The following is a 21,128-nucleotide window of genomic DNA, read 5'->3' as shown; positions in this document are numbered from 1 at the left end:
TTCAAAACAGAGGTTCTTACCATAGAAGAAAGAATTAGAAGAGAGATTGTTTCTGTATATTAGAACCCACTGGTCTGATTAATCTTTTTAATTTTTTTTTTAAAGGGGAAAGTATCCATTTTGGAAACCATGTTTCTTTAAATAAATAAATTAAAACATCAGTTCACTGGAGTTTTTCTGAAAGTATTGTCTCCCTGAAGAACAAAGAGGGCAGGCTGATCGTTGTTCTTTCATCAGATGACATGTACTTTGAGTGTACTTGAGTGTATCTCTGAAATTCTTTCTTCTGATGATTTGGTACACACTACACGGTACCAGGCAGAGCAATTTCTGACAGTCTTTGTTTGGCTCTTCTTCCATACTTTCAGGAAGTCTGCTTGAATTCAAAATCTTAGAAGAAAAATGCTGGTGTACACACAAGACGTACTGTCAGCTAGTAAAATCTTGAAGGCAGTAATTTTTTTCACCTTATAACATCCTTAAAAACAATCTTTGGTTACATGCTACAGTCTCGGAACAATGCCAGTGAGGAAACTAATCCTGTGCTTTAAAAGTTCAGATTATTTTGCTGTGCATACAGAGTACAATTCTTTCAGAGTAGTGTTCTGGCTTGGCCCTTCCATTTTCAGTATGCTATGGGTCTCACAAAAACAGTAATTTCTCAGAATTTTTCAGAGGGAGACCTAGGCAAGAAAGGATCTCCAAGAAGAAAGTAAATACTTTTTTAATTAATAATTCTCTGGTCTGGGAATCAAGTTGTAGTTTTTCTTCTCTTATACCTAAACTATTCATTTTCTTGTGTTAGGCTCAAATACGAAGATTGCTTATGCCAGCATTCCTGTACAGGAAGAAATTACAGTCTACTGAGGTGTTGTAAGACTACACTCTGAGAAAGGTACAGCAAGAGTAAAAACCACTTCAGTGTGATTTCATAGTAAAATATAGATATTTTGAATATTAAGACATAATAACAAGAAAGTCTAAAGCAGAATTCTAAAAGTATCTGTGAATGTGTCCAGAAGAACTAAAGAAAAAAGACGAGAGATTCTCTTAGCTAAGATTTTTAAACTAAAGCATCCACAATTGCAATACGTATTTTTTTATACGGATATGAAAGACTTCGCAATCCTTACACATCATGGCATTTTCAAAGCAAATAGGCTTGGAGGATGGACACCATTCATATAATTAAAGAAATATACCTCAAATGCCTTTCAGATCTCATACTATTATTTTATCCAGCAGCAACAAAGAGCAATGACATTGGAAAAATACATGACTACAGCACTTGAAACACACCTGGGTTGTGGTAGTTGTCTGGATCTTCCGTATCTCCTTTCCTGCTTCCTTACCATCATCAGATCTTTCTGTATCTGAAATTATACTTCCTGCATCAACACTAGGTACAGGCTTGCTTCCAGAAGACTCTGTCTCAAGAGTTGTAGCAGTCATTTCAGCATATTCTAATCCTTTAGATGATGAAGCCAACTCCCTCTCAGAAATGCTACTCATTCCATCTGAAGTTGTGTGAATCTTGAACTCCTTGTCCTCTATTATACTTGAAGTACATGTTATATCTACACTACCTGTCATATGTGCAAGCAATCCCAAATCGTCATTTACACCAAGATGCATCTGGGTTTCTTGCACATTTGGAATAGAAATGTGATTACTTGAAAGTTCAGGTAGAAGTTTCTCCTCTTGACTAGGTATTTTATCAAAGAGAAATGAGGTACTGTTAGTAGAAGGTTCATCTTTCTCATCAGCCAGAGTTATTAATGGACCATTATCTTTTTCCTCATTCTTCTTAATAATGCCCACACTTCCATGGACATTGTTTTGGAGTTTTTCAACAGCAGCACTATATACATTGTCTAGAAGAGATTCAACTTCTACAAGTGCACCATTTTCTCCAGTTACCAATGTCTCTGGTGATAAATCCATATCATCAAGTTTTACTTCAGTAGCCTCGACCTTTTCAGCTTTTATATCAACTAAAAGGTCATGAACTTCCACATGCACTCCTCCTCCTGGTCTCTCAGCACTTCCAAGCACGTCATCTGACACCTTTGTAGACATGAGCAAGTCCCTTGTATCTGTACTGACAGGGTAATCTGTTTCACTTTCTGGACTTTGACTTTGTGAAAGGTCTTCTATCTCTCGAATTTCCATTCCACCTTTTGCTCCTGTTGTCTGAGAGGACAGACCTGAGATGGTGCTCACATTCCCTTTCTTCCCCTTTTTTATGTTTTCTTCCTCTTGCCTTTGATACTCTTCATACATTTTTGCTAGATACTCCTTGTGAGCCTCATATGTGACCTTAAAAAGAAAAGTACAGATTACGTGGATGAATATATGCTACGTTAATTTGGACAAAAACTAACAAGAATCTTAACACCACATTATGTACAGTTTACAAATTGTTTGACTTCAAAGGACACAGGATAACAAAAAGTGACACCTTGACATGTATGGAGACAGCCACCAGATGGCACTAAATCACTTTACAGCTTATTTTACGAGCTTGCTAGTCCCTTTGGAGGAGTTACCAGTATTAAAAAAAAATACACGAGCCATTTCTTACCTTGGAATGAGCTATAGAAAGAGTATCCACCCACACTCTCCAGCCTCCCCATTCATACTTTATTGCATGATACAAGAGAATACGGAAAATGTTGTAAACCATCTCTGTGATCTTCTGCTCTTCAGAGTTCTTAGGGTTAATGTATCCCAGAGAAAACATCCAGTCCTGCCACACTGAACACTGAAGTAAACATCTAAAGTGAAATAATTAGGTCAAAATATATCCAGACAAAGCTTCTTTATTTTAATATTATGATGGGTAAAATGGGAGGGACATCTCTGAACATCAAACCAATGGTAGAAAGAAAAGTACTTCAGGATGGATAAAAAATTGAAGTATGTTCTAAACAGAAAAATCCAGTATTAGTTGCTGAATGAAGAAAAATTACCTCAAACCTATTACATGACCTTTTTTTTTTTATATATATTCCATTTAATATACAGTACAAAACTCTACAAAGAGTATAACAGACTGCTATTATACACAAAGCAAGGATGAGAAAATACTATTTGTAGTGACATACCTTCTGTTTTCACGGCTATTGCTAAAAAGTTTGATCATATCAGATAAGAACAAACGTCGAACTTCCATCAGCTCTGCACTTGGTGTGGAGTTTTTTAACAGTGTTGCCACCACCTTAAGAATCACTTTGAAAGAATAAATTAGTTATGTAACACATTTCAACAGCATTAAAAAAAAACCCTTGCTGACAGCAACTAATGTAAGTAGTAACTGAAACCCGTATGTAGTAGAGATACACTAATGAATTGTTCTCGCTTTCTGAATCATACTTTCAAAAAATCCCACAACCTCTAGGCAATACATTTATCATACAAACATAACATGGGTCCTTACTTGGATTCTGAATTTTCACTGTAGAATCTGGCTCTGGATGTGGTTTATGAACAACTTGAGTGCATACTTGCTCTGTCAAAATCTAAAACAGAACATTAAGTTCCTTTTACCATTTTTAATTAAATGCTACAGCATGTCATTGTTCATTTTTAATTGTTTAGAATATTTACCATGGCCCCACCCTAACTTCATACAAAACATTTTGGTAAAATATTTTTAGTTTTGAAGAATGGAAACAAGCAATTCCTCTATGCAAGGAACAAGACTTTCATGTTTGAACAGGGACTCATTAACTAACTTTTTAGTTAGCTGACTAAATACCTAATAATGGTGTTATAAACATATTTCATTCACATTCCTCATAGTGTTATACATTCACAGATCAAAAATTATTTCATTAGCATTGTACATCAAAAGATATTTTCATAAATTCCAACCATAACAAACCCCAGTAATCCTTAAAAGCGCGTTTGGTTTTCTCCAGCTAGGAAAGAGGAAGAGTCACAGACAGCATTCCGTAGGAAAAATCCTGGGGCTTCACATAATGAGCAAGACAGATCATTCTTCTGATTCATGAATTGTATCTGACAAACTAATTAATCTGTACTGAAGCAACACCACAAACTTTTTGCATTGGCATACCTGTCTCTCATTCTGTGTACGCAACTTTATTTTTAAGAACAAGCTAAAGATTTGAGGGTATTCACACAGGATTCTCAATAGGTACATTCAAGCAAATGTATTTCAAAATAGAATCATTTCACTAGTAATTCTTATATATTTTAAAGTAGAACTGTAGCTCATTCATTAATCAATAACCAAATTAATGTCAGTTGTAAGCACAGTACCTTTGATTGGGACTTTACATATCAGTATTTAAAATAGAATACAAATACGCCTTTGCTTTGTATGAGAGAACATGGAAAATATCTACATCAGTTCCTTGGCAAATCCTTTGTACTTACAGCACTTAACTCCTTTTTCTCCTCTGCTGGCTATTTTTTCAAATGTAAATGTCTGTGGAGTCCATGAGGACTTTAATTTTGTTATTTACATATTTTCTGAGAATACCAATCACAGAAGCTCTCAGAAATCTGAATGCATGGATGTCTGGACTATGAGACCCAAGCGGTCAAACCACACAGGGTAAGCTTAGATATGTATAATAAAAAAGACCTTGATATCCGAATAAATCATTGGTAAATAGATGATGTTTAGGTTTCTATAATCATAGGAAAACATTTTCTACATCACTCAGACCAAGAACCCTAAATACCAACCACTCTTTTAGTCTTCCATGTCTTTCCTGGAACCAATCCTGAGTATCCAGCCATTACACCTACTCATGATTAAAAAAAAATAAAATAATAATAATCTTCCTAGTGCATAAGATCCTCAGAAATTGCAAAAGATTCAATTCTAAGTCACCATTTTAAAAATAATTGGAGATTGGACATGATCTTTATGCATTTGCAGGCATGAGGATATGGGTTTCAACCAACTTGATGTTGACAATACTTTGCTTTAACAAAATTGCTCATCATCAAAACTGAAGTTTCTGCAAGTGCCTGATAGAACAGTTGAATGCTTCGAGGTCATATTCACTCACCTCAAGCAGTATCTGTTACATGAAAGTGGCTGTGTTCAGTTATAATTTTGGCATACTATCAACATTAGTAGTCAAAAAAGAAAAAACACTTTTCAAACTTTTGTAAACTTGAAAGAAATGGTAAGGAAAAGGAAAAAGAAAAAGGGAAAAGAAGGCATCCCTTTGCCTCCAGCACTTTTCATTGTAATGGAAACAGAGTCCTCCAAACAATTGAGGAGTAATAGCAACTGGAGGTCTGCAGTAACTTTTTGTGTGTGTGTGTGTACAGTGACAAACATCTTAAGCAGCAGGATCTCTTCCATCACCCTTTGTAATACTGTAAGTAGAAAGTTTTATACTTAAAATGTGTATCTAAAATTTTCTCAAAAGACATGAGAATCAGGATATTGTAAAACACAGAGTCACAACAATATAACTAATTAATAATTTTTTTTCAATAGAGATAACAATCTCTATGTTTAATAATTTGTACCTCATAAAGTGTATTATATGTTGTAACGGTCACTGTATTTGTGTGTAGCATCAACCTTTCTCCAAGAAGTGTGAAAAGACTGTGAGTATGCATGATTTCAACCTTTCGCCTGGAAGAGAAAATAAAAACATCAGGAAAACACCAAGCATGTTGAACATTTTAAGTAAATGCAAAAAACCTAAAGCCACTTACTTTGATGTACTAAAAAGTTCTCAAATGTTATTCTATAAATATTATCAAATAAAAACCATTTAAGATCCTTCCCAATATGAATGCAATTGTAGGAATACACAGAGGTTCTCAGAACACAATGTTATATTTGGGTTGGGTTTTTGTATAAAAGAAATGATGCATAATTGTCACCCTCCATGACGTTTACAGTGGAAAAAGACAAAGGAATCCCTTTCTATCTTACTTCAAGCTGAAAGGGTTCAAGATGTTCATAGGCTAGCTAAAATGTGATCACTGCAGAACACATTTTTTGTTGCTCTCTCAAAGACTTAGAGGACAATCCAACATCAGATATTCCAACATACACACTAACACATATGAATTTATCAGTACTGCCATTCACTTTATACAGCATTCTCTTGTGTAGCCAAAATAATTAAATCCTGGAATAACATAAGTTCCAATGCAAAAGAAATAAAATCCTGAAAAAGTTATGACATTCCAAGTGACTGAAGTGATTTTTACAGCTAGGATCAAATACTACTCAAATCTTAAAAAGCAGAGAAAGCAGCTCTCATCAGTGAACTCCATCTGTCCTAAACCACTACTCTTTCAAAACTGGATATAACATTATAAATATATAGAGGACTTCTAAACTGCATAATTAAAATTATCTACTACTGTAATGAATATGAAATAATATTCAAAATAATTAATAATCTATATTAAAGCAGCAGAAAAACATGAAATAACAAAAAGTACAGCAAAATTTCTGTAAAATTTTATGCACTCAGAAGCTAAGAAACTCCCTTTTCACGATTACTGATTATAATAACACAGGTTTAAATTACATAGATTCATTCAAAAACTTTTGAAATTCATACATTGTATTATAATTTTCAAATAACCACAAAAGAGAGTCACAACAACTTACAACAGTGTGTACTCTTCTGTGCACAGAAGAGAGTTTGTGAGTTACTTATGAGAAAAAAGAAACAGCAACCTTATAAGCTATGATGTAGCACATGGAAGTGAAAATCCATTGGAAGGTTTAAATATGCAGATAAAACGCAAAAGTAAATAACAGACTGATTTCAGTGGTGCTGTAGAAAGAATCAGAGATGGCATAGCACGAAAAAAAAAAAAAGGATTTTGCCAGCTATTAAGGTTAGACAAAGTAGTCTATCATCACATATCACAAAGGAAAATCAATTAAGTTATTCAGGCTCTCACCTAACACATTACTGGTCACTTCTAAGAATCAATTACCTCCACTCTATAGTTTATTCTGCGATGAATATATATGAACTACAGCAATGGTAATTGGTTTTGTACCTACATAAATATTGCATTGGTTCAGATTTCATAAATCACATTATAACATCTCTTTAAGCAATTCTGCTTTAGTGTATTAAAATACAATTCCTGTCTCCTATACTGTGAAACAGAAATGTAAGTGCTGTATAATTTTATGTAGTTTATAATTTCACAATGCCTTAGAATTTCCTGTTGTTGACTACAGTTTTATCAAATCATGCATATGCTCACATATGTACGTGCACAATTAGGCAAACTTCACAAACACTAGGTGTAAGATATGAAAATGGTGTGTGTGTGTGTGCATTTGTACATGCTGAAATCTACATAAAATGTGGATATTTACAGATGTTCAGAGGTCTGAAAATTTTAAAAAAAACTTTGAAAGTTACACAGACTATTCAAGTGGATTTCAATTACTTCAATTACATGAAAAATAAAGTTAATTTTGTGCTATTTACTTTCACTCAACAATGGAAACTACACCAATCTATCCATAATTACAAGTAGATGCTAAGGAAGGACTGAAAAATGAAATTTCAGATTCTCAAAAATCTCATATTTTTTTTCTGTAATGTTCCACTGACAGAGTTTGCTACTTGATTTACCAGATAAATAAGAAGTATTTTAAACAAATGTATATATTTGGACACAATCAGGCTTTTGCACAAGTTGAACGTTCATCTGGCGTATTTTACTTAATCCAACTCCTATCAATGTGAATGATTTTCAGTGCCCTTGGAGATTCTTGAGTGGACTATCAATTTGCTTTATTAATTCCCAGAATACTATTAGGCTTTCTGGATCCCCAAAGAAAAATCCCATTTGGGAGCATATTCTCAGCTAACTGTCTCTCAATTATACAGTCATACTTTATTGATCTTACTGAGAAAAGCATGTCTAGCAATACCGCACTCTGGCTGCATTCCTAGCTCCTTTCTCTTCTAAGGAGGTTTTACATGATGAAGTCTCTTGTGAAGGACATGGCTAATTTTTATACTGCACAGTCTCCCACTGGAATATCATTTTGGGTTAACCCCAGCAGGAAGCTGAATACCATATGCAGAAGGGGAAAAGTGAGCAGCAGTAGGTTACACAGCACTGCATGCTTCTTAATTCTTTCTTAACACAGAATATGGAAGATGAGACTAAGTACATCTATTTCACGAAACCAGTTATTTTACAATGTGAATATTTCTTGCCCACAGATATGTCCTTACCTCTTTTTTTTATAACCGTTTACTTAGTCTGTTTGCTTTTCTGAAACTTTCCCGTGTGAATAACATATTCTTCTATTTCTTTTTTCCCATCATTTCAAAGCTATTTTTAAAAGTACTGCTCTGAAACTGTTATTGCCATGACACTGAAAATTCTGGCAACGTATTTTTGATTATACTCATATGTTTCCTGTTATCCTTAGATGAACATGCAATAATCATTTATAATATGTAGTTTTGGAAAATGTTTTTCAATCGTTTAAAGACTTGAATTTCAGAATATCATATATTTGGCAGACAATCACTCTATCTTTTCAAACATCACAGTGGTAACAAGTTAACTGGAAAATTAATCTTAACCCAATATATAAAGCTATCTCTGTGTGCAAATTATTGACCAGAAAAGCTAACAATTTTATTTTAAGTAATTCCTGAAGACTGTCAAAGAATATACAGTAATAATGAAAAACAAGGGAAGAATTGTGAACTTAAATACATCACTATAAAAATTTAAAAACTACACTTACTTATGACCCAAGTGTTTAAGAAAATATCCAAGGACCTTCAAAGCTTGCACCCATATACTCTCACTTTTGGAAGCCAACAACTTATAAATTACTCTAAAAAAGAAAAATAAATTCAACAAGTTTTTCAGTTTATAACTAAATACCACATATAGCAATTGTATTTCACTGAACTATGATATTTCTTAATAAATAAAACTACAGAAATAGTAAGCTACACAAAATGGAATGGTATACTAAAAGCACCAAGCACAGCATAAAAACTTGATTGTGAATTCTTTAGGTAAGATAAATGATGTCTTTTGGTTCAGTTCAATGTTTTTTAACAGAAAGCAACCTTGGAGCAATCAAAGACAGTCTGAGCAGATGTAGCTTAAGACGAAGGAAGCAGACTGGAGCACATAAGGTCACATCCTCGAGTTTCCTGGAGTACCTCAATGCTACTGAAAAACTTTTCATTTTGAAAAACCCTACTCAGTATCCTTTCTACACAGGACAGGGTACCTGCATTTCACCACAGGATGTTTATACTGAAGTCTCATATGTTAAAAGTAAAATATGGCAGTATGTTACACAAAACCCCATATACACATGCCTATGAAGCTGTATCCTCATTGCAACAAATCTGAAGTAAAAAAACCCCAACACCATCTTTTTTTTAAATCTTGGATAAAAAAAGGCCTCAACTTTTAACTAATTTACTTTATTCCTTATTTAATTAATATGATTGGCTTAAGCACAAACTCTACAGTCTTTCACAAAAGTAATCACCCTTGATTTGAAGGCACCAAGAGACAGAAAACATTGCTCTTTCCTGGACTGTTCTTCAACAAATTTTGAAATTTATATTTTAGTTTCCCATTTGAATCAGCTGAGCTTCAGCTTTTAGCCATTCTTTTTAGTCTTTCTTCACTAAGGAGCACTTCAGCAGACAATATCTCTCTTTTTTGAAAAGAATGATGCTATTACTAAACAACATCTGAGGCTTTTGTCCTCTGATAACCTAAGCAGATGAACCCCTAATTCTATGTTAAGACATTTTTTTTGAATACTTAAATGTTGCAGTACTGTGCATTCTATCCACTTTTTTGACACAGACTTTTAAACACACAGACTGCATCATCAAGCAGTTTTAACACTGGTACCACAAATGTTACATAAAGATGTCTTAAATCCTCTCGATCAGTCTGACCCTTATTTGAAAGGTGTCAATAATAGAATTTGGTCTGAATACAGACAATTATAAACAGAAAACAAAGTCCTAACCCTGAGTACAACGAGTCTTTCCTTAAACTAGCATTGTCATTCAGTTTTAAGTACAAGTATTTCTGTGAAGATCTTAGTATTTTGGCAGAAATCAGGTAGGTTATTTTCGCCCTATTTTGCAAGCCCCTTGTATTTTCCCAAGTATTTTCAGAACATCACAAAATAAAATTCTATATTAAATATTAAATTATTAACATGAAAATTATTCATGTCTGAAAAAAAAAATTAGGCATAAGAAAACAACAACACTGCTTTCCTGGCAATTAACAGTTATTAGTTTTACTGTCAGCTTAACATATCAATTCCACAGATAGATTTTTTGCTCTTTTCAGAGAGAATCTGAGAGGTTAGCACATGGTTTCTCTTGTTTTCCTCTTCTTCCCTCCAGATTACATTAAACATCTGAAGATGGACTATTCAAAATTATTCTGAGATAGATACTTGGCTTTTTGATACATCTTGTTAACTACATATTCTATTTGAGATTGAGAAGTAAGTACAACAGTACATTTACCTTCAAATATCATAATAATAATCCTAAGTGGAAATTTTTTTCCTCCAAGCTATCAAACCCACTCTGTTTTTGAAAAAACAAACAAACAAACAAATAGCCTAAATTAATAAAATTGTAGTTTGAAAGATCAGCAACTGTGATATTTATGTGAAAAAGAAGCAATCTGGAGAGTGATGATACTGGAACTACTTTTAAGATATTTTCTCACTTCACTTCTTACCGTATCCCATTTCTCTGATCAAAGGCAGGTATCATGGATGCTGGATGTTCGGACATTAGTGCCACTAGCAGCTGCAGCACATCATGAATATTTTCATCCTGTATGACAAGCATCAATGTTATTCTACAAACTAACCTCAACAGCAGGCTTCCGATAGAGCTGGTATAGTTAGTTACAGTAAAAGACAGGTAATTACAAAAATGTACCTCATGCATTGTTAATAAGTAATTTAATATGCTTTGCAGTTCATCTTCTTTCACTCCTCGATCCTAAAACAAACAAACAAACAAAATAGGAGGGGCATTATTCAGAGAAAATACATTCTTACACATTCTTTAAGTTTGACTTAAGAAAAACTTGGACCAAGTCAAATAATCCTACATTTTTTTCTACTTAAACTGAAAAGACAAAATTCTCTCTTTCTTTTCATTGTTTTGCCTTACCACATTGCCAATTCAAAACAGTATGAAGTCAGAAACCAGAAGAAATAAGCCAGGCCAGAAAATACCAGTTTTCAGTCTGGTCTCAAATGGCAGATTATACCTCAAAGACTAGTGTTCAGCTGTAACAGAATGAGTCCTAGACCATTTCAACCAATGGTAGAACAACAACCAAAAAAAAAAAAAAAAAAAGGGATAAAGCAATAACTAACTTAACTGCCATTACCTTTTTCATTTAACCAATCAAGCAACTATCTGTTATCACAAAATAAAAGAAAAAAAAAACCCAAACAAAATACCTGAAAGTTTCTGTATTGTTATATACTGTTTTTGCAAGTACCGTTAATAAAATATATATGGCATACTTTGGTGAGGTTAATAAGAAATATTGTACGGATTTACAACCTCCATGGTGATTAGAAGTATGTGCATGAACACTAAACCTAACCAGAAACAGATACAATACCTGACAAGTACTACATATTTATAATATGAAAGGTCCTATTTCATGTATATAACAGATCTCATTGTTTTACATCTGAAATATACTGTTTTACCTTCAATATAAGTTGTTTCAAAAACAGAAGCATAAATGCCCTTAGTGATATGATTTCTTTCTGTGAGGGTCGAGGACCATCTGGAAAAAGCAAAATAAACCACTTTTAAATATAAACTAATTCCTTTAATGACTGTCGCTTCTTAAGGAAATCACAGTTCTTACAACATATTAAGTATTCTATTCATTATATAAAAGTTCACATTTGCAAATCATATAATTTATAACCTTTCAGAATCACAATTTACAACACCAATATACGTAAGTGATGTTTCATTTGGAAAAAAAAAAGAAATCCACATATATGTTGTGGGTTTTTTTCAAACACAGACACAGGAAGATAAAAGGTAGTAATCAGGTCTAGACTCACACAACTAAATTAAAGTATATTTTCTGTAGGTGTCTTCATATGACCCAGGAGTTTAAAATCCCAATAAAAGCAACTACTCGCTTTATTGACTAGATCTACTCAACTGACCCAATGTCAGTGCCCAATTCAGTATAAAAAATATTAGTTCTATTGACTCCGCTGAGTTGAATTCCACTGAAAACAAAGGGAGTTTAAACACTTACTACAGGCTACACTGTGGATATGTAAACTTAAAAGGGTCAGAATACAAAGTTGAATCTCACCTAAAATATGGGATAACAACTTGGAATAACCAAGCTACTATGTTAAATACCATCTGAATGAAAACCAACAGAGAAAGGATTAATGAATATTAGCAGTGGCCATTAATCTGTAGCAGAAATTGAAGCTATTTAACCAAACAAAACTACCACCTGAAGAAAATATTAAACTAGCAAAAAAAAAAAAAAAAAATCTGTATTCTATAATACTTTAAACAATTGTGCTTAAGGAAGTACATTAGGAAACCAGAAGTATCTAAAAAATTGAATAAGAAACAGAAACAGAGCCTGAACAACCATATTCACTTGAAACTTGCTCTATTGTACTTTTCATTCTCCCCTCGCAATAGTTAAGGATGAACTGGAAATTCCTTTGTTGAGTTTCTACTTTTCAAACAATGTGTGTCATAGCTAATCTTAAATATCGCACAGTGAAAATAAGTGCAGCTGTATTTATCTTTTCATCAACCATTTCATCTTATGCTTATACACACATATCAAAGCTTAGTAAGAATCTCTCAGCATTATTACCAATCCAGATAATGCAGCTTCGTAATGAAGGTTTTTTAATAGTCTCCAGTGCCACTCTTCGAAGTGAAGCCACTGCTGTAAACACATTAATTCAAGTTTGCAACAAGGAAAAACCTGAAGGTAAGTTACATTTGTTTGACTAGCAGGAACAAAACCAGTCATTACTCTCTCAAATTTTCTTCCCTGTTTAGAAGTGCAGAGAGAAGAACTGCATACTTTTTAGAAAGGAGCAAATAAATTTAAACCTCTCCCTGCTACTACGTGTAAAAGCAGTAAAGAATATTGTTGTAAAAAATCTGTCACATAGACTTTAAAAGTAGAAGAATAGTTTTATACCCATTCATTCTAACGGCACCATGAAACTTCTATTTCCCGTTGTAAAAATAGAAGTTGAATTTTTTGGTACTAGATGTGACTACATTAAGTATTGCATGTGTTTTTATGGCAATGGCGTGCTTCTAGCTAGCAGCTATTTCTTTTTCCCTAATGCAGATTCAGCTCCTTTAACTGTATCGCAGAAATCTGTTTCTTTGCATATCTTCTTCCCTCCTACTCCTTATGGGGATTCAGTATCAGGCAATATCTGAAAACCAGGTCCAAAAACTGAGGCATTTTGTCTTTTCTGGAAGACTAATTATAGAAACACAAAACAGAACACTAAAGCAATAGGGAGCTCTGCAAAGTGTTTCTGTAACAGAAATTTTAAGGAGGGATTAAAAAGAAGATATTCCAAAATGACTGGGAACCTGTTCAAAGATACTCAAGTTTCATACTTCTTATTCACATACCCACTAGTTCCTCTGGAATTATGTGAGAACCCTGGAAAGGGTTCTTCAACACATAGAAGATACTAAAGCAGTTGTTTGCAGGTTATATGCCAAGTAGACAAAACAATGTTTTTTCCTTTGGTCTTCCAGTACGATTTATTCCTTGTATTTTGGTTGTGCCTTGAAGCTTGATGGCATTAGAATCAGAAAAAGGGGACAGCTTCTACCCAAAAGACTTTATCAGTTCAAAAAATTAAAAGCGGACTGGAAGAGAAAAATAAGAGAGGCTGGAGAAACTGGAGGCTGTGTAACAGTAGACAGGTACAAAGAAAGGAAGAAAGAACTGCAGCAATAATAATGCAACAGTCATCTGATACAGACTGAATGGAATTAATTAATCTGGGAAGTTGTAAAGCTACATAAAATGTTTTGCCACTATAACTGTTATGTCACACACTTTTTGGCTTCATTACTATTTGAAGATTTATTTAAAAAATGCCTTATTGACCAATGGTATAATTTATGCTCTAATTAAAGAATATACATTATACACATATATACTGAGGTAGAGAGAGACAAGTAGATCTGGTTTTTAATTCAAACACTGGAAAGTATTTTAATTTTAATTAAATTTTTAAATGTCCATTAATCTTTGTGCCCATCACTGGATATACACAATTCGGTATCACCGTTACTCAGAAACTGATAAACAGCACTGCTAAAGAGTAAAACCAAACTCAAATCAACAACAAAGGTAATCCTTTTAAGATCTGGTACAGGAACCATAAGTCCCTAATACAAAATTCTTGTTAATTGGCAAAGAGAAAGGATGTCTTCTTTATCCCACACTAGGATGAGTCACCAAATTATTTCTTGGTTTTAGATTTTTTTGTGTATGTATTTATTGCAGATAGCACATGATTTACATCACATTTTTTTAATATACACTCATAATGGGAGTTAGCCAGCTTTATCCAGACAAAAATAATTTGAAAAAATGTATCCAATTCAGCCTTGCAGCACAGACCAATTATAGGGGCATAAACCAGAATTAATTAAGAGCAAATAGGTAAACATATTCATACAGTAGAGTACAATCAGTACTGGTGTAAAAAAGCTGATTGGGAGCTTTGAATAATAAAAATAATGATTCCTAATCCTGCCTTTGGAAATAAAATAATGTGTTAGCAGTTCAACAAGCAACCAAATGCTACATTCTTTCATCTGGCTTTATTATATGTGAAGAGCATGATTTTTCAACTACTTAAATTAATAAAACATGATACAGCTAGCAGAATCCGATCTCCACACATGCATAAATAACATTGCATGTTATGTGGATCACAGAAAGACCGACTTTTTCTTACCATTGCAAAGCAAATGAGAACTGAGTTCCACTCTAACCCAGCCCCTGGAATAACTCTGTGCAACTTCTATCCACAAAAAGAAAAAAAGTACTTACTTTCTCCTTGTAATAAATTTCATAATTGACTCTATTCTAGCTTATGTTAAAAAATATTGGACATTAAAAATGGTCTTGAAAACTCTATTTAACACGAGTTAACTTGTCATTAACAACTATGTGTTCTTTAGGAGGAGCCAAGACACTGCTCATAAAGGTCCCTTCAGATTAAGAGTTGGGAAACATGCAGGAAACACTAGAAGAGAAAAAGACATGCTTGGCCAACAGCTCAAAAATGAACTACACTACTCAGTAGCCTGGAATTAAAATGCATATTTCTCTCATACAAAAATGAAGTTGCAAGTATTTCATAGGGATGCCCCACAACAGGGTCCAAAATTACAATTTAGCACAAAACATTTCTGAGAGTTCTTAACACTGAGTATCCTAAGTTGTTCTGTTGGTTTTTTTTAAGCAAAAAACCTTCACAATAGCTTATTTTTTTGTTATTGCCTTCATTCTATGCTTTCTCATTAGTGCTCTACTGTCAGTCCATCATTATTGTCAGAGAATGCCATGCAGTTGGTAAGTAATTCAAATGAAGATTTTTCAAGGCATAAATATTATGGTGGGCTCTAATGAGTTTTCTCTCTTCAATTTGCAGAAATTGTACATCAAATTAATTCAGCAACATGGGGAACTTTTTTAAAAAATGCATAAACATATTTTTTCTTTAATAAGGTGAATAAATATATTAATCTAACTGTTAGTAGACATCCAAAGATGAAAATAAAAGTGTGTTTAAATTTTTCTCTGTTGCTTTGATATTAAAAATGTGTGTTTTGCTCCTTCTGAGAGACAATCACACCTTGGCTTTCCTTTAAATATCAGTCTAGTATATATTTTGAAAAGATGAAACATCAGAGAAGAACAAAGACTGGTAACATAATGTTAAGACATCTCTTGCAGCCTGAAGTATTATCACTGAAATGCACCATCTACCACAGCAAGATAGAGTTACATCTCTCCCAACTTGTCCTCTTATTCATTCCCTAAATCTACAAAAGGAAATAATAACAGAAAGAAGTAATATAATTTTAAATAATTTTTACTCAATTGCCTGCTTTGCTCTGTCTTTAGATGCTTCAACTGTTGGGCAACGGTATGATATTCTCCTGCCTTTACAATTATTCTATATGATTTAACAAAATGTTAAAGGCACGCATATGACAAATCAAGCGAACAGCTATAAACATAGTTCAAGTGTAAAATGTAAAAGATAATAAAGTTTAGAGGTTCTTTCCTGTGGAAATTGGTTTGACTTTGTCTTCTCTTCCTGACATAAGACTTATTTCATTATTTTATTTAAGTAATATTACTTTTAATACGGTCTTAAGAAAACACAAGCCACTTTTGTCCTGCCACCTATTTATAACTGGTAATTATAAACAAACACAAATACAACACAAAAAAAGAAAGTAAAACTCATAATTTTAAACAGAAACCTTGCCTCCATTATGTGGATCTGCATCTAAAACGTAAAACCTACTAAGAATAATTACCAAGCAAGCCTATAAATACACATTTTGAAAAAGCGTTTATAATACTGCAGAAGAAAACAAAACCATATGAATTTAGTATTCTGAATCCAGTAAGAAATACCAGTTTGAAACAGGAAATCAATAATGAAAGAGAAGACACAAACCCAAATTTGAAAGAAATATTTGAGCCTTTTAATTAATTAAAAAACATTTACACCTCCTATTTCATAAGCTGAATACCAGTAGAAGCCATTGGGAAGCTTTCATTTCTTAACAAAACAGCATTAGCCAAATGGAAGCTCAAACATTGAGCCACTTTGGCTTCAAACAAAGTATACTAAACTGTCAGTACAGAAAACTCACCCACTTTGTGCTTTATTAAAGCAGGGTAAGGCAATAAAACCTTGAGGCAGAGTAACTGTCTGCAAGTAATAGTAAATCAAACTAACATCAAAAAGTGTTTCAATATCTCTGCATAAAAAATGATATGCCTGGAAGACAAAAAAGCATCACACTACTAAAATGTCTGCATGAGTAAGCTTACTTTCTAATAAGACAGCATATTATTTGAAGGCACTATAACACATCCAGTCAAATTTTGGATATTGGAAAGATTTCCATTACAGTGGTCTTCAGATCTGAAAAGTTTCATGTCAAGTTAGCTTAGAGTTTCAGTTGCCTCTGATAAGGGAATATCCTATGACATTTTCTCACGTTATGACATTTTTCTGTCTCTTACAGTAAAATTACTGTTCCTAGACAATGGGTCCTGTTCTTTCATTTTGAAATATCATATGCTACTTTAAAGGCAGTAACTCTACTATTCACATAGTTGTATTTTTACAGGGTAAGCGTCTCACATTTACAAACTTCTTTTTACACATTATTCTACATTTTAACAAATAATAAACTTGCTGGCTACATGTGGCATTAGTGGCTCTATGCAGGCTAATAAAAATCAACACAAAATGAAAATCCTAGAACAGTTAACTTTTTTTAAATATTATATGAGTTGCTGAAAACAGAGGTGGAAAGAAAAAAGCACTAAGTGTATTAACTACAGCTACTTGTATTCTAAAATTGTAAGCCTGAATCAGCCAGACTTGCACATCACATTGGCAGATTGCACTAAATGTTAAAAGAGAAAGCATCTGGTGAAGAGAAGTAATGTAATATCCAGGTGATTAAACATTTTGAACAGCTTTCAGGAATTTTATCAATTCAAAGTAATTAATGTGAATTTGATAAAAAAAAAACCCTAATATGAAATGAATATAAAATTAAATTTAGCAACCCATCACCTCAGCAATTATTATATTTCCACAGCCATCTGTCTGCAAATAACCACCGTTATTACAACTGTATCAGTCAGAAGCTGAAGCTACCTGTGAAATGATAGCCAAAAAATTCCTAGTGCTGATTTGTGTGGAGAAAACTCCCTAGCTGTGCTGAATTTGCATGTCCATTGCTATGTCAATGATTTTCTTCCATGGTAAGCTGACATTCTTCAACTCAACCCAAGGAAAGCCATTTTTACAGACAGGAAAGAGAATACTTTCTTGTATCAATTATATGGGGCTTTCTGCAGTCCAAGCAAGAGGAAGGAAGAGGATAAAGAACAAGGAAGAAAGTTGAGATTTACCTTTACAGAAGTATATCTATAAATCTAACTAAAGAAAAAATAGGAGAAAATTCAGGTAGCGTGAATAATATGTATTTTGAAAATGCGCATGGCCTCACAGCTTATCAAATGCCTTCCTAACTACTGTATGAAAGCCTTAGGAATTGTGATTTTTGTGTCATAGTGCTACACAAAACAACCAGTAATTTGCACTATCTGACTACCTTTCAGGGACCTACCTGGTTGCCCTCCCAAGAAAAACAGAATATTGTCTGGAACTGACACAAATGAGAAGACAATGTACTATATTCTTAAAATAGGTAAGGATGTAAGAAAAGGTAGGGAAGTAATACAGCCATACCTTTGCTAATTTAGAGTTAACTGATTCACTTCTTATTCCTAATTTTGTGTCCCTGTGTACCCCATGCCTTTTCTTCAGATTTTGGTGAATACATTATAGGGCTTTTTAGTTATTCAACTGGCATTACACATACAAGTACTCCCAAAATACAACTAACTGCAGAGAGGCAGATCTGGGCAAGATAAAAACAAGCCATACCTCCTACAGAAAGAAATGTCACACTGTTTCCACAAAAGAGCAAGCTTAGCCAGAGGGAAGCCTGTAACATGCAATATATTTTCAAAATGTTGTTAGGTACTAGTATTGTGACACAGAAGTACAGGCATTCTTTAATTAAAAACAACAAGAAGAAAACACACACGCACACAAAACCCTAAAAAACAAAGCCCCAAAAGAATTACAGCAATAACTTCACCTTCCAACAGCTGGAACAGTCACAAATATAATGTTCATATTATAGGCTGCTCAGCTGAGTTTTTAACACCTTAATTCCTCACTGAGTTCAGAGACGGTTAACTTGCCTGATTCTGATGGTAAAATTGCACCTATGCAGCATGACAATGCAACCCTCAACAAAGTAGAGGTCTGAAAGCATGATGCTGGATAAAGTCATTCCCAGAGCAGGATTCAGCTCATCCTAATTTCAGTTACCTACAGTTAGTTTCCAACACGTGAGACCAGTTTCACCTTCCATGGAAGTCAACAGAGATCTAATCAACACAGCCAATGCAGAATAGAAAGGAACTACCTTTCAAACTAAAAATAGTTCTCAAGGCTCTGTTAACTAAAGGTAGGACACAGTTTCCTAAACATACTTATCAGTGACATTTGACATGCCATAAGGCATCTGAAATACCTACACAGAACAAGCAGATTTGACACAGGATGCAAAGGACACCTGCATCCTTCTGAAAGGCAAGTGAGATGACCCACAGAGGCTAAAATGATGCTAGAAAAACCCATATACAGGCTACTGATTTCTGCATTCCACTGTCTGTAATCAGCAGACATCTAGCTCAGATAGAGACACCTTCATTGTAGGCACCAAAAAATAACTATTTTTGCAGAAGGAACCCAGAATCAGTATCAGTGAAAAATATATTTTATCATTGACAAAAATGTCAAGGTAATTAAGTAACCCCCACAGTTAATTTTCATCATCTGATATTAAAAACTTCTCATTCAAATGAACAGAGAATAGTGTGCTTTTAGCAGGTATTTTAAAAGGAAGTGTTAATAATTTTATGAAGAATCTCATTCACCTAATATTATACTATGAGAGAAGTATAAATGAGGTCCCAGCACCACCAGCAGCTTTCTGGGAGCCTGAACAAGTTACATCTTCACTGCCTATTAGGATACCTAATCTAGGGTAAGAATTGTTCCTTCCTCTTTCATTTATAAAAAAAAATAATTGAAGAAACGCCCTATACCTACAGCTCCCTTACAAATTAAGAATTATTCAATAACTTACACATTATATATGTCACATTCTTAAATATTTGGTTATGTGACAGTACTAAAACATTTCCCAATTATTCAATTTCTCCGCATGACAGTAATAGTTACAGCATAAGGATAATTAATATATTCTCCTGTATCAATCAATTTTTTAAGAGACTTTCAGCCAAATCCTCCCTGCTTTACTCAAGTAGTCAGCTAAACATAATGATATTACAGTTGGAGTGTATAGGATTAGAACGATTTGATGCTCTGGTTAATACACATCTGTTACATGCAGCATTTAGCCAGTATGTATTATTGTATTTTGTTGTTTCATTCAATGCTTCCTAAGCTAAGCGCATGACTACAAGCAAAGTTAAAACAATCTCTAGTTTATAAGGGCACAGAAAAAATATTATTAAACTCAAAGTATAGCTTCAGAGAATCTCAGCAGCCAGAACCAGAAGTTTCCACTGTGTTTTCAAGGTCACTTAGCACTACCAGTCATTCAAATCCCACAAAGCTTTCTTTGGCATATGAAATATGCTTAATATTTCCTCTTTGTCATGGAAGAAAAATTAGTGATTTTAATGTTCCCTAAAGTGTGCCCACATAAGTATATGCCATGTGAGTGAAGACCAGAGCTGGAATCTTCTGGGAATACATATAAACATAAGGAATTATCATCAGAGGCGTATGATACACCATAAGTACTTGCATAGTCCTTCTCTGTTGACCATGGGTACCGATTATCGCCATTTACTTACCTCCTTGTCTACAGATCCAAGGAACTTTCACACATTTACATCATAAGTCTTCCTATACAAGAAATACTTATAGTTTTTTTCTAATGCATTGTACTTACCCAGACCTTTAGGAGTAATGCCGCTGCTATCGGCAGGATTAACCACCCAGTAGTAGTATTTCAGTGTGTGCATTAACTGCAGTACTGTTCCTACTCTGCGTATAGTGTTATAGATTGTAGCAGTTCCAATGAATTCAGCTGACAAATAGGTATACAAAGACAGCTGCACCTGAAGAATGAAATAGTTATCCACATAAATTTAAGTTCTGTATTACTAACCTT

The 21,128-nt window shown here is 33.8% G+C and overlaps 1 protein-coding gene across 3 annotated transcripts in view; it reads right to left on the bottom strand.

Annotated features, from left to right (window-relative positions):
• The window catches only part of NBEA (neurobeachin), a 510,074-nt gene that overhangs the window by 337,253 nt on the left and 151,693 nt on the right, over positions 1-21,128 (bottom strand). For all 3 annotated transcript variants that reach the window (XM_056329059.1, XM_056329057.1, XM_056329058.1), the window contains exons 13-22: positions 20,907-21,075; positions 11,747-11,826; positions 10,956-11,018; positions 10,750-10,847; positions 8,753-8,845; positions 5,521-5,629; positions 3,440-3,521; positions 3,108-3,231; positions 2,585-2,777; positions 1,300-2,319 (exon numbers count right to left, since the gene is read on the bottom strand). In XM_056329059.1, coding sequence (XP_056185034.1) covers positions 1,300-2,319; positions 2,585-2,777; positions 3,108-3,231; positions 3,440-3,521; positions 5,521-5,629; positions 8,753-8,845; positions 10,750-10,847; positions 10,956-11,018; positions 11,747-11,826; positions 20,907-21,075 — 2,031 coding nt within the window. The remainder of the gene's footprint in view (positions 1-1,299; positions 2,320-2,584; positions 2,778-3,107; positions 3,232-3,439; positions 3,522-5,520; positions 5,630-8,752; positions 8,846-10,749; positions 10,848-10,955; positions 11,019-11,746; positions 11,827-20,906; positions 21,076-21,128) is intronic.

This window comes from Falco biarmicus, chromosome 2, assembly GCF_023638135.1.
Source record: "Falco biarmicus isolate bFalBia1 chromosome 2, bFalBia1.pri, whole genome shotgun sequence".
In the NCBI taxonomy this organism is placed as follows: domain Eukaryota; kingdom Metazoa; phylum Chordata; class Aves; order Falconiformes; family Falconidae; genus Falco; species Falco biarmicus.
This window is presented reverse-complemented; position numbering and strand designations above follow the sequence as displayed.